Source organism: Glandiceps talaboti, chromosome 11 (genome assembly GCF_964340395.1).
Source record: "Glandiceps talaboti chromosome 11, keGlaTala1.1, whole genome shotgun sequence".
In the NCBI taxonomy this organism is placed as follows: Eukaryota; Metazoa; Hemichordata; class Enteropneusta; family Spengelidae; genus Glandiceps; species Glandiceps talaboti.
Window position 1 is genome coordinate 9,369,570 of NC_135559.1, and position 15,194 is coordinate 9,384,763.

At 37.9% G+C, this 15,194-nt stretch overlaps 2 protein-coding genes across 2 annotated transcripts in view; both read left to right on the plus strand.

The window, feature by feature from the left end:
* Positions 1-5,351, plus strand: part of LOC144441907 (arrestin red cell-like) — a 110,503-nt gene extending 105,152 nt beyond the window's left edge. The window contains exon 11 of the mRNA XM_078131165.1: positions 1,515-5,351. Within this exon, the coding sequence (XP_077987291.1) occupies positions 1,515-1,617 (103 nt within the window). The 3' untranslated portion in view covers positions 1,618-5,351. The remainder of the gene's footprint in view (positions 1-1,514) is intronic.
* A 4,704-nt stretch (positions 5,352-10,055) lies between these two features.
* LOC144442201 (uncharacterized) lies at positions 10,056-15,186 on the plus strand. Its single transcript, XM_078131483.1, has 2 exons — positions 10,056-10,259; positions 12,786-15,186. Exon 2 carries the CDS (start codon positions 12,802-12,804, stop codon positions 14,389-14,391), a length of 1,590 nt encoding a protein of 529 aa, XP_077987609.1. The 5' UTR covers positions 10,056-10,259; positions 12,786-12,801; the 3' UTR covers positions 14,392-15,186.
* Positions 15,187-15,194: the final 8 nt, after the last annotated feature.

A 15,194-nucleotide genomic window follows, 5' to 3' on the forward strand; every position in this document is an offset into this window, starting at 1 on the left:
GAGGTGGTTGGGGGAGGGGAGGTACGTCAGCTCCATTGTCTGTGGCCTGCTTATTTTGTCCTCAGCAGTAATGTTTCCATTTTCATGCTTGTTGCTTCACCTATAGGGATGATCAGGACCCGAACAATAGATCAAGTAAATATTGTGTGGGAAAAGTCATGCATGGATACAGGTACAATTTGTCCTCCCACATTTAGTAGTGTGTTGTTGTTGTTGTTTTTGTTTATTAACAGTGTGCTGTGCTGCTATTTTTAAATGTGTCATGTCGTCGTCATCAGTCCTGTCCATTTGGTTCCGTCTGACCTTTTCATGTCTCAGTTCTCAGTAGTCGTATCATGTCAGTACTGAATTATACAGCTTGTTCAGTCGTCTCATTTTAGTAGTTAGCTAGTTATTTACACTCTGCTGTGATAGAAACAAATGATTTTGCTACAACCAGTAAGCTTTCTGGGAACCAGGAATGAATTTTTTACCCTTTCGTGTTTCCTGTCCTGAAATATTTCATGCCTTAAAAAGCATATTTTGTAGGGGAAAATATGTCAAAACTTTTGCTTCTATGTTTTATCCCATGTTACTTCTTCTTGCTGGCATGTACTGTTTGGTTGTGACTAGGGAATCATCGTTAATGGTACTTGACTCACACAGTGTCAGTCTTGCTATCAAAGTTAAGAAAATATACAAATTCACTAGAAGTTCATCAAAGTATATGATGTTCCTGTTGTCAGAAACGAAAACAAACAGAGTGCGTCTTTCCTTTTATACCTCTTCACAGAAGAATTGTTTACAATTAAGAGAAAGAACAAAAAAATGTCTGTGAATTAATGCTAAAGCTAATGATGTTTGCCGAACGTAGTGTAGGGTCCTGATCTATGCTTCTCTCTGTTGCTTTCCTGCTAGTGGTCCTTAGCTGCTATGTTTCATTATGCCATAATGTAGTCATTCAAGAAACTCTACATTGTTTGATTTAACAATGTTAGATTGGAAAGCACTCTAGCGCTACCACAACCCACTGAAATGTACACTGGAAGTGGCCATTTTGTTATTTCAACTTCAACTTGCCATAGAGGGCGTACTCTACACTAAGTGGCCATTTTGTTCTTGTTTTTCAAGTCACATTGCCATAGAGGGCATACTTCACAATAGGTGGCCATTTTGATTTTCCAGTCAAGTTTCAATTGGGCATGAACTCCACAGTGTTAGGAAGAAATGTGTACATAGTGGATTAAAAAATGTACCAAAGTAATTGGCAACTTGGCTGCAGAAGTGATGTAATACTGCCAAGCTCGTGATTTGAAGTTGTAGTCTACTCAGCGTATATGTAAACGTCATATGGTAGTGATGACACTAAATGTATTTCTGCCTTCTAACCTTACACATACACAATTTCGACATCAAAGATGTATGAACAACTAACCACTATTACTTTTCTGTAGCCTAACTTCTTGCTTTCATGAAAAAGAAATATATTTACTACCAAAGATTTATGGTAATTGTTTTCGTGTTCATTTCCACAGCGGTGAAGCCAACCAATACCCAGAGCGTGACGACGATTTTATCTTTGAGGAGTTTGCTCGTCTGCGTATCAAGGGAGCCGAGGGCGAAGAGGCTGATGTTTGAGTTAGCGATAATTATTTTATCACGGATTATTAATAATTACTGAATTTTAGGCACATAATTTTAAAAGAAGCAAGCACACATGACCATTGACATATTTTGCGAAACATTTTTTTTTGTGAAGTAGGAACTTTTAAACTTGAGTTTCAAGATCAATTTTCATTTTATCCAAATCATATGACTTGAGATGTTTTAACTTGAAAAAAAAAGAAAAAAAATGGAAGTTTTATCACTGTCACACCTATTTTCCAATAGAATCAGCCAGGCTTATGTAGAAAAGAATATTTGGGACATACCAAAAACAACACAATGAGGGGAGGGAAGGATAGATATAGATGTTTAATGAAAATTCAACAACTCTCTGAAATATGTTTGTGTATTTATGACAAATGGAAGTCGATGATGGTACAATTCTCTTGCAAGTACATTAGATATCTCAAAATAAGAATTTCTTGAAATTTGAGAAAAATGGAGTGGGTCTAACTCTAGATTTGTCGTCATTACGAAAGAAATGTTTTTAGACCCTCAAATTTGGCTGGGAAGAAAACTAAGTGTCTCAGAGACTGAGCAGATCACCTGGTCTTTAATTGTATATTTATTACATATATAGTCTGCTATGTTGCTATTGTTGTTTGTATGTCTTAAATCTATGTATAAACTTAGACACATCCTGCGTGTGTGTGTGCATCCCTATTTTTCTGACTATTTCGACTGATCTTAAAAGTTTTCTATTTATGGGTAAGTCTAATATTTCATAAAAATAGGGGTGGCTGGTCCATCAGGATGGGTCGCGAAACACAGTTTTCAACAACCATCTTCACTTTCTTTGGATTCGAGGCATTCTTCTGGTAGTAAACAGACATTTTTATTGTTTCGTAGATGTAACCCATGACCCTCACACACCTTGTAATTATGAATATTCAAATTGTGTTGATTACAATGTTTTAAAAAAAATGGACAAATTGGTGCACAATTATACAACCTTTTTTTGATGTTTCAGAAAAATATCTGTAGAGAATTTAATAATCTGTGTCAAATTTTACTCTGTGTTATTATGTGTCAAACCAAGGTGAATTTTAAACAGCGTCACTGTATTTTGCAAACCCAATGTTAATTTATACGTGGGTGGATTTTAAAAACATTTGAACTTGATTCTCTTGGGTGTCTGGAGTTGTTTTGTAATAATACCGTATCGTACATAATATGTTTGTGCCATAATCAATATGCGCCAAGTTTTAGTCAGCTATTTCAAATTTTAATATTTTTGTTTTTTGTTTTGTTTTTCTTCACTTTCTCCGATTTCGGACACAACTCATTTTCTCAAGGCAAATGCTTGTATTATATGCTGATGTTTATTGAGTAACAAAATTTCAAAATATGGTCAAGGTGAAGTATTTTTCCTGTGCTAAGCCTTTTAAAAGATTTTTTATTTTTGCCCTTGTATGTGAAAGTCAATCATTTTCTTCAAATGGTTCTCCCCCGATGTGTATCAAAATAGAAGCAAAAAAATGAGAGATACAGCTGATTTAATTTTAGGTAGAAATTACCATGTATTCAAAAATTAGGCTGTAAGATACATCATGTCGCTACGCCCTCAACGACAGGGGTTGACACTGATGTGTGAGGGCGCCCTCTCATAGCACACCTTACAGGCTATTCGAAAAATGGGAGAGAATTTGGATTTTTTCAAATGAAATTACGATTAGCCTATGCTGTCCAGAATCCATGATTTGAGATTTACAAAAAATCTGAAAGATTTGGGAAGTGAAATAGTTTTAACATTTGTAATTGACAGTCGGGTTAAAGGTCATTTTCAGCATTTTAAGGTATAATCTGTGTATTTTTTTAGGAATTAAAAACCGTTTTATTTAAATATATACACCATTTTAGCTGCGCCAAATCCTATTTACTCTACAGTCTTGAGATCTTCAAAATTTCCCTTATATTTCGGTAGAAATTGATATTTCTAATTGGATTTTAAACTTTTGAAATGATAGAGAGGGCTGGCAAAATTAATTGATCGAAGTTTTTGTTTTAATGATGAAAAGTTTATATCAAGGTAAGCTTTCATTTTAAAAATTTCATTCTTTGCAGTTTGGTTTGATTTGATTGGATAGTTTTCAGTCACATGACATCTATATGCAAATATAGAGATTGTAAACTGATATTCTAAGATCAAGTAAAAAAATCTTGCAACATCATACTTTAATGTTTTCAACTGTTCAGATCTCTCATTTTTCATCACCATAGAAACAAATTAATTCTTTCCTTTTTGTCGAAAAATGAATAAATAAATGCTTAAATACAAAATTAGCAATATTGATTTGATTCAACAATATGATTTTTTTAAAAATTGTCTAAACTCCTTTCATTTGGAATGTGAACAAGAGCAAATTACAGTCAACATGTGCCATTTATCCTTGCCTTGGAGTAAAGTCTACTAAAAGTAGGTCAACTGGTGACCTCTGCAAATCAATAAACAGCGCCCCCAATGCAATAAAGAGACACAAATCTGAAAGTATACCTGTTCAGTGTATAGTGAACTTGCTTACTACTAAGAACAAATTGAAAATGGGAGTTTGTAGAAAAGTTGACAGCACTAGGGGGGGGGGGGGGGGTTAATATGTAGTAATAGCACCAAATAGGAACATAAACGGACATTGCAACATAAATTTGTAGGGTACAGCTGATATTATTGTGTGTCACACATCCAAGTTGATAATATTTTTCATGTCATAATGTACAGGTATTCATTCGTATAGAGAATTAGATGTATGACTATGAATCTGAATATGGCGTTGTAGTTTTGTACATGTCTATAACTTAAAAACTGCTTTGTAAGAATTTACTGTAACTTTGCAACTTACGAAGTTGGTACTCTCAGCAGCTGAACGTTCACACCCCTATACTTTCACAATGTGAGGTGCACCAATCCCATTACACAATAGGGTTCAACCATTCTCTTGGAAGCATAGGGGTGTGACAGTGAAAGCCAGCTGACATGATGTGTATGTAATATTTATTCTGTTCACAAAGCACACGTGCACTTTACCAAAAAAGGAAGGCATATTTTACTGGAAAGCGTGTTAGATACATGATCTATTTTTCTCTGCTGAGTATGGCTTGTAGTTGAAGAAAGTTTTAGGGGGGAAATGCTATAAAATTAAAATACGAGGTATATTTACATCAAGTTATAAAAGATTGGTTACCATGGAAAAAGATAATATATACATAGTCTTTGGCTTATGACATAGATGAAAAACAGATTTTAGAACTGCATATAAATTTTGCTGCTTTGTACTCAAGTGCCATGGACTGTATGTACTAGGTGTATTTTGTGTACGTAACATTCTATCGATGATTGACAAGGTGATAGTGTAGCCATAATCGGGTTATTAATTATGCAGTCTTGTCAGTGTCAGGGGCTGGTCACATGACCAGGAAGCAGCCAATTAGAGAATGAGAAGCTGCAAGTCTGAATCAGCAGAATTGACCCTTCTGTGATTTGATTGGTCAAGTGTGTTGGCAGTCAGCCAACCATGATATGGGTAGCTAACTTCTTTGAAAGTCGATTGGTCATTTCAAACGGCAGCTAACCAATCAGGTGAGAGCTGCAGATGGGAACTGCTTTTTAAAAAACTTGTCACCTGCTACAGTGTGACAATACTTCTTAATAATACAGTGTTTATTTTGTCTGTATGAGCACTTTGGTCACAATGAATAAAGTTCCTGTAACTTCACTGTATTCATTTGAGTGGTGTCCATTTGTCTTAGTTCTATTTACTTGTAAAACACATAACATAATCAGTGTGCTAGCGAACAACCCCCAGTTATGCCCTGTTATCAGGGTTTGGTTGGGCTAATTAATGGACCACTTGGCAACAACCCCAGTTATGCCCTGTTATCAGGGTTTGATGGCGCTAATTAATGGACCACTTGGGAACAACCCCCAGTTATGCCCTGTTATCAGGGTTTGATGGCACTAATTAATGGACCACTTGGGAACAACCCCCACTTATGCCCTGTTATCAGGGTTTGATGGCACTAATTAATGGACCACTTGGGAACAACCCCCAGTTATGCCCTGTTATCAGGGTTTGATGGCACTAATTAATGGACCACTTGGGAACAACCCCTGCTATGCCCTGTATGTTACTAATGTACATGAGAAGTATATGACACTGTCCAGGGATTAAAATATAACGAGGCAGAGCTTAAATCCCTGGGCTGTTAGCATTCTGACAATCACACTCCACCAAACATTGTCCCCATGATAACATTCACTGATTGATACTATCTTGACCACAGGGAAAAGGATGAATAATCAATTTTGTTCTTGCGATTTTACAGATTATTTTCTCTACATTTCAAATAAAGTTTTAAATACTGTTTCCTCTCACTTTGTTTTCCCTGTTTTCTACTCTTATCACTGTTTCATCAGAGTTTACCAGCTTTGCATATAGTAGATTGCTAATCCTAGAATAAACTCGCAGGCTAATTGCCCAATTAACACATTGTGCAACGAGTGTAAACATCTTCTGATCCGACAAATGGCATTAGACGGATCAGTAGATTTTTACACTCAGTGCACAATGTGTTAATTGGGCAATTAGGCCCTTGAGTTTGTGATAACGATTAGCAATCTACTAAAAATGCAAAGTTGGTAAACTCTGATAAGACAGTGATAACGGTAGGAAATAGGAAAAAACAGTGAGAGGAAACAATACTTAAAACATTATTTGAAATATAGAGAAAATAATATTAGAAATCCACGAGAACAAAATTGATTATTCATCCTTTTCCCTGTGGTCTTGACCTACTATCTACATGACCTAGACTGTATCTGACTGTACATGTACTTGCATGATGTCAAGTTCATGTTTTCATTCACGTGTCGAACTTGCAGAAATAATGTTATAAATACACACTGTTTCACACATCTAATGTTCTCTCCCGAGTCTATCACATGTATATGCAGTGACAATTGTCCCTGTTTCATGACTGTCATTGACTTCTCTGTATTCCTAGTTGGTGGGTCAAACCTCGGACCACAGAGGTCAAACTACGGTCAAACTTATGGATATTCACTCCAGACATTCTGTGAATATCTCACACCTCCTATTTCCTTTGTCTACACTACTTGTTAATCAAACATCACTACAAGGAGATCTAAATCTCAAAGTTCCACTATCATACCCTCGTATTTTCCTGCGTTGACTTACAGACTTATTTTGTTACTGGTTACTGATAGGTGAGTGACTATAGTGTTTATCAACTTGGGTGGATGCTAACTAATCACAACTGACAAATTATTGTGTTATACAGATTTAAACATCCTCAATCAACTCCTAGCTCTAACTTCAGTTTGAGCACTGTTGACATAAGAAGAGATTTGTTTGGCCATAAATGGGGAAATTACTGATATGTATGTTATCATAAGATTGTTAAATTGCCCAAGTATATATGAGTTGGTCTAATTCTAAGATAAGACAGGTGGGGTTTGAATACCATTCTTTTAGTGGAATGGATTATTAATAATGTATGTAGAATTTAGAAACAGGTGTGGTTTAAAGCACAGGGGACAGCAGGCATATAATTGCTTGATTGATCGATCAATCGATTGATTGATTATTTGATGGAATGATTGATTGATTGAATCCTCAATTTTTGTGGTTAAATGAAGCTGATTTTTTGTGATATCGATCACAACAAATCAATCAATCGACAATCAATCAATTAATTAAATGCCTGCTGTCCCCTGTGGTTTAAAGTGATGTTTTGCATGGTAAAAACAAACAAGGTTGAAACTCAAAATGCATCCTTACTTAAGATTTCTCACAAACCAGAGCTAGTATTTCTATAAACGGTGTCTGGAGCAATGCCTATGGTTTACAACAATGTACTTAGTCAGCACATTCAAAATGTTTATCCAAAATAGCAAATTTTCATAAAATCTTACTGTACAATCACACGCTTTTGTGTACAAGGAATGATTGCTCCATCATTTGCGTATCATTGTACCCATTACCCAGCCGATCCACTGGCAACGCCATTTTGGAGTGTAAGGGAGTCAAAAACCAAACATAAATCAGAGCAACAGAACGGAATACTTGATCAAACAGTCAAAATAGAGCAGGCATAGTTCACTTGCCAGTGAGACAATCAGATCACCAAAGAAAAGCTGCAAAATTATTCTACCTCGACAACCACTGACAACTAACTAAAAGATTACCAAACAATTTTATCCACCAACCAAGGTTAAAACACTGAAGAATTCGAAAAATGAGCATTATCAAAATTTGATACTAATAGGATGAATGCACCAGAAGCATCAGTGAAGTCACTCCTGATCCTACAACCAGTGCCAACCTTGAAGAGCGCCACCAACCTTAAATTACTACTTGCCAAGACTAAACTAGCCCAAATGAGCATATCGTTCGCCTGCACTTTGAGGGCGCTGTTGTTCCCGCTGGGATCACAGACACCATCTCTCGCTCAGGTAGACATGCTCTAAAAAAACCACCCAGCTCACCTAAAGATTTCACGCCAATATATAGTGCAAGAAACCGACCATTTTATTTAAAGCTTCAAACTCATCTTTTCTGATGTTTAACGAATACATAATTATTAGAAATTAGTTCACCAAAACTGAAGTGATTGCTTCAATAAAAGTATACGATCATCCAACCCTAGAAACACTGAATTAATTAAACTAGGGCCTCTCATGTCATGCCGCCAGTGCCAGCAAATACGCGTGTGCATCTGCTGAACCGCTTTTGCTGTTTATATGTGAATACGGTAGGTATTTCCTATTCGCTGAGCAAAAATATTTCCATGACACCACAGGCTTGAAATTCACTGCTGGGCAAACGCTTAAAAATTGCTTCCGACCTCTGATAAATTGAAGATTTGATTTGACCATGGATGTATTAGGGGAATAGAATGGGAATCACCCCCCCCCCCCCATACATCCATGATTTGACGAAGGACATACATCTTCTGGGCTCCCGCGTGCTCTGCACCAAAACTTGTAAAACTTTTCTCCCAACGTGTATTCAGATTCAACCTCACATCACGATAATCCCATGAATAAGATTACCCCATTTTGTTTGATCATGTTTATGGGGAGTGAGCTGTCATAACCCTTCGCCGACAGTCAACAGGTAGACGTCGCATTACTGAATCTCTATTACATTTTCATGTAGTCTGTAAGGTACGCCGTGACACATCGGCCAACCCCTGTGAGAGGAGGCCGGTGAGGGCGAAACGTCACGACATATCTTACAGTCTGAGTTTTCATGATACTACACTCTGTTTTTCGAGCACGAACCAGTCAATGTACCAAGAATATCACGGCAGAGGCAACAAAATACAGTGCAGTACAATGTGACACGATAATAACTAGATACGATAAACCAACACACAGGCAGTATTCAACCACAAAGCCTGTTCTTCACTTTTCCCAACCTATAATCTATTCAACATCACATTATGTATACCTTGATAAAAAAAAACTTTGACATACCACACCTCCGTTATCTAGCCATCTCTTCTCAGTGTTTCACACGCGGTCTTTACTGTTTTCATCGTCTAAGGTGTGTGGTGACCGCGGCGGTCACAAGTTAGGTTGTCGTCTTCGGCTGGAGATAAGTTTTTCCACCAGTAGATGAAACGTGATCTTTGTGTGTTGACGTGGGTAGCCATGTGACCTGCTGTAGTATCATGTCTGTTCGAGGAATGAGACAATTGCCTGGATCTTATTTTAGGCTGTCACGTGTTTTCGTAATCATGAATATTTATCAGGTTTAACACCTGGCGTAATTTTATCGCTATGTGATTGGGCTTTGAAAAAGAACTGCCACCAGTCATCCCTCAGGAGAATTTTAAGTCTCAAATTCTTCAAATGTTTCGAGTTTGTTATTCACTTTTGATTCACTTTTGTGTTTCTAAAGGAAAAATGTCCAACTTGTTTACAGTTACTAGTACTATAGTCTCTTAGGCGTTCAACCAACTGTTCGCAAGAGGGTCTATGGTCACTTAGCCTGTAAGGTACGCCGTGACAGGGCGCCCTCAAACATCACGCAACCCCTAACACACAGAGAGAGAGGAGGCCGGTGAGGGCGAAACGTCACGACGTATCGTACAGTCTAATGGTCACTTTAACTACAACGAAAACTGTGTTAAAAATGAAGATTAGATTTGGCTTAAATTACTACTATCACATACACGCACATAGCCTATCTATCTATCTATCTATCTATCTATATATATATATATCTATCTATCTATCTATCTATCTATCTATCTATCATGTGCATTTTCCCCAAAACTGAGCCATCACTACTGCGACACAGTACACAATACATATGATATAATATATAAATCGAAATCAATGGGTGTCTTAGAAACAGGAAGTGGCGCGGTTCGTAGAACTTTGCGTTGGTTGTTTGTGGTAGACTCAGTGAAGACGTCACATTTCAACGAACTGTACGTGGTGCGACATTTCTCCCGGACGTGTACAAACGTTGACGACGGCGGTCTTGGTGAAAGGGGCTGTGTAGAGAGGAAGAATTAACGTACATGTATAGTTTGAAAACAAACTAATACCCTTCAAATTGTTTGTATTGATCACTTCATCTTAAACTGTAAGTACAGCACTGTTCTTATTATTCTTACATGTACAAGTTGTATATATTACGTGAATCAGTTTAATGGCACACTTCGTTTATGATTCATGCAAACCCCGGATGCAAACTTCAAGTTCATTTCGATCATTTGAATCCAGGCACTGAACTGTCGGCCGAATTTTTCGTTTTTCTAAATTTGTCAATATACGAAGTACAAACTTTTAAGATTCTTCTAAGTTGGAAGAATGAACAGGAAGTCCGCTACGTAGCCTTCTTGAAAACCTATCGAAACAATCTCCTTGTAAACTAAAGAAAACAGTGGTTTATTTTAGCCATAGACATTGGAGAGAGGTCTATGGGTTAGCTAAATGACCTATTAGGAGAGCAGTATCGTGGGTAAAGTTTATTAAATATCCTACGTTATCTTAAAACCAGATACTACAAATAACGATCTTAAGATGTGAACTATATAGGTTCTTCTAAATGTTAGTAAGTTTTATAACTCAAGTACATGAAACTATATATTGAAATATTACTCCGTGTTCCCATTTCGATATTTGCCCGGCCCTCACCTTTGACCAAGACTTATCGGGTTTAATACCATCTCGTTGCTTGGTATATCAATTTACATATAAATAACCATTTTATATCCTAACTAATTACCACAACATATATTATCTAGATATCATTTTTCACTTACTCCAAATGCCCAATGATATGGCTATATCCGAAATTTAAGTGGACGTGGAGGAAGGATAAGTGAAAGCATGGCGGTAGGGTGGTGATTCTAACTCCATGGTCAAAGTACTGTATGATGATAAAGTTGAAAACTCTAGCTGTGGATATAAGTATCTGCATTTCAATTACATGTAAATTCACTTGCAACCTTTACAGCGCTCTACGTTGAGTTAGAAAATGTTGACGAACAATTGACAGAAAGTTGACGAAATGACCTGTACGTGTTTATTTTGTATTAATTAAAGTCAGACATGGCCAGTATTATAGTAAAGACTCGCTATCTGAGTATCAGCTAAGATATACTAGAGTAACCTAAACATTTACGTTATCTTATCTATTACTGGAGATTCACATCTGAACGTCAGATAAGCAAAACTTTATTCTTTTATCTCAACCCAAAATGACCATGAAGTAAGTTTTTGCTTCGAGAAAAAGATTATGTAAAGAAAATGTCATCGTCGTAAACCTCGTAAAAGAGGCCGTCCAAGGGTTATTTCGCAGTAACGCGGAAGAAATAAGAAATGGTTTGCAAGAATGAAAACATTTAGAATGTCGAAGACCTTTTTTTCTCTCTTTTGACTTTTGACTCCGATTTCCGGCGGGCAGAATGTTGACATTTACGTGTAGTTGGCTGAAATATAGACTTTTGACCTCGTTTTTTAAATTGTTGTTGTAATTATTTTAATCCACCTGTGTACACCTGTACCAATAATCCGGCTGAGTGCCCTTCCCGCGCTTATAATATTGTTACATCTGTTGTCGGGGTCGACATGCAGATAATCCTATTGTCAATATTTTCTTTGCGAGGGATACCACTATCGTAGTAGACTGGTACACTGTCAATGATTTGTTCTGATCGGATTTAATAGGGCATTACCGTACTAATGCCTGAACATTCATTACAGTATAAAACCTGCAAAAAACACCAGTGCGTTTGCTTGAATGAAGGGAGCCAAGGAAAGATTTTACACACTGCAATGACAAAACTAGGTAAAAATAACAATACAACTGATGTAAAAACAACAACAGGGATGTCTCTGATGAAGGTCCAGACGATGTTTTTGTCAGTTTGTTTATATCTATGGAAGTTACTATGTTACAGTAGTGTAACAATAATCAATTGTAATAATACCCATGTAGCATTCTATAAGTAAACAGAGTTATGGGATGCTAGCTCCTGTGGCATGTTAATATTTTGATAAGTTAAGCTTATTGACGCTAATAACATTGTATATCTTTGCATGGAACTTGTCTCATTCATGCTTACCACGAGCGCAGCAGGCAAACACACCGTTGATTGTTTTTTGTGGATATGTAGCTTGTTTTCGCACTTGTAGCACATTTTTTTTGCTCATAAACCTGGAAAAAAATTTCTGTCTTGAGATGGTCAGCAAATTTTTTTCTCCTGCTTTTGGCTGGCAACAAATTTTTCTCTCCCGACCCCCCCCCCCCCCCCCGAAATCAAATGGTGCACCTCTTACTAACCCTTAATTAACCACTTCGGTGATAGAGTAAAAAGGGTGCAGCTGTCCGGGTTTGCCATGTGTGCCCAGAACAATGGGGTACACACTGTACATGCTCAGTGTGGTTCTACCGTTAGACAATGTGGCATTTGATGTATTATTTCATATATGGGATATAATATAAGTAGAGAATGTGATGAGGAAAGTAGGTTGATTTCTGAGATGCTATGTCCCTGCATAATTATAGTAATATTACATGTATATGTCATATTAACCCCCCCCCTCTCTCTCTCTCTCTCTCTCTCTCTCTCTCTTTCTCTCTCTCTCTCTCTCTCTCTCTCAGGAAGAGATTGGAAGCAATGAAGTTCAACAGAGTGTTCATTAGTCTTCTAGTCTTACTGCTGCAACATCACTCCTGTGATGCAGATACAGATTGTCCCACCTTGGCAGAGATAGCACAGCAATGTCAATCAACTCGCGACGTGATCCAGAACTTCTTGACTACAGCAGGGCAACCTACAGCAACCCCATGTACAATGTTTCAGCCTTGTTTTCAAGGACCAATTGGTGGGCTACCAGGTGCAAAAGGAGAAAAGGGGGATGGTGGTGAAAATGGGAGGATAGGAAAGGCAGGTCCACAGGGTCCTAAAGGAGAGGCTGGGTTGATGGGTTCACCTGGTGTAAAGGGAAACAAAGGAGATGTTGGACCTGAGGGACAGAAAGGAAGTCAAGGAATATGCCGTGGACCGGTTCCAGGAATCCCGCTTCCAGATTTTGAGACTGATTGGCAAGAATTACGTTCCCAAGCAGACCAAGAATCATTTCTCAGTATCTCTCATGATTTTAGAGAGATACCAGCTCGAGTAAAAGTGCTTGTTAAAGCAATTGATGGTGCTAACAATGGATTTGTGTTTGAAGGTATGGGATCTGCTCAGGGAGATGATGATAAAGCATCTGCTAGGTATGGAGGCGTTGTCTTCAGCTATAATGAAACAGAAGTCAGAATTTGGGCTCCTGATAAAAGCAACAGTGGGACAAGTGGATGTATTGTGGCAGCTGGAGGATCATTATGGGGTAATCTGCATGACCAATGCAGTCATGTAGCACATGTCAAAGTTCAAGCCTGGCGTTCTGCCAACTTTCCTTGCCCTGATGTAACAACTGAATGGTTCGATTTAAAATCAAGTGATGGAATCCGTTCATTTAAAGAAATACAGCACAACTTAGGAGAAATGCCAACCTTGGTTGTTGTCCAGTCAAAGGCTAAAAACCCTGCCGTGGACTTAGCCGGGTTTATCTATGAAGGCATTGGGGCAGCACAAAGTGATGATGACCGTTCATGGGCCAACCATGGAGGAATAGTGTATGCAACTGACCCATGGGCTGTTAGACTCTGGGCACCTTCTCCACATGATATGACTCATCCTCCTAATGAATACGTTGGAAGGATCATCAATGTGATTGATGGTTGGGGTGGAGAGAGGTTTATTCAATATGTGGATGATGCCTTGGTGAAAGTCAGTATTTGGAAAAAGCACTTCCCAGACCCTGACTACACTACAAATTGGTTCATGCAAATGGGACAAGGGCAAGGCCTGCAGCCATTCCGTGAAATTCAGCTTCCATCTATCATTCAGCCAGATCTCATTCAAGTTGAAGTTCAAGCTATCGACGGCCCAAATCAAGGATTCATCTTCTATGGTATGGGTGCCCAACAGGCACATACTGGAGTAGAGTATGGTGGTTTGGTATTTGGATACTCCAACTCCAAAATCAGGATGTGGTCACCATCTTCAGATGAGGGAGCAATCGTCAATGTAATTGATGGCTGGGGTGGAGAGGTCAACGTTCAGAGTTCAAAGGTTGCTATGGTAACTGTGAAAATCTGGAAATCGGCTGGTACTGGTACACCTCACACTTGTCCCGATATGATTACTATCAGTCCATAGGGATATTCCAAGTAACCAGATTTCTATAGAAATAGTAGTACTGACCAATTTGAAAGACTTTTGAATTCAAGAGTATAATGCAACAAGTCCATACCCTGGACTTGGTTGATTCTGACATGTCCTGTCAACATCTGCATAGGCATGTGTCCTTTGGTTCTGTACTCACATCTAAAATTAGAAAACGATTTCATTTAACAATGACACAACCCACTTAGATACGGATTACATCCATCTTATTGTGATTGGCTCATCCTGTCCATCAACTATATTTTTGTTCTACAGCTTCACTAGCCTTGTTGATTCTGGTCACATGATGACACCATTGACATCATCAGACATGGTGGGTAGATTTAAAACCTATAAGTATTTGTGACCTGATTTCTGTAGATCTGGCGAATGCTTCATGTAAAGTAAAGGAATGATATAAGCAAGTGTTGAGATAATCTGTAATGTATGCCATGACGTATTGATAATCTGTAATGTATGCCATGACGTATTGATAATCTGTAATGTATGCCCTTACATATTGGTCAACCAGGCAGGCTGATGAGGTTAGAGCAACATGACATATCTTACCATCTTGCATTAAGAGGATATAGCCAAAATCAACCTAACACAGGATCTCGGCTTATTAAGTTCAACTGAAAGTTCATTCATCCTGGACATAGTGTTATACTGATGTTATGGTATAGTTACATCTGTCAGCTTCTAGTATCAAAGAAGAAAAATGATCAATCAAAAATGTCTGTAATGTGGTCAAGAAAAACCAAACATTTGGTTCTGCAATAAAAGTGTACAAACTG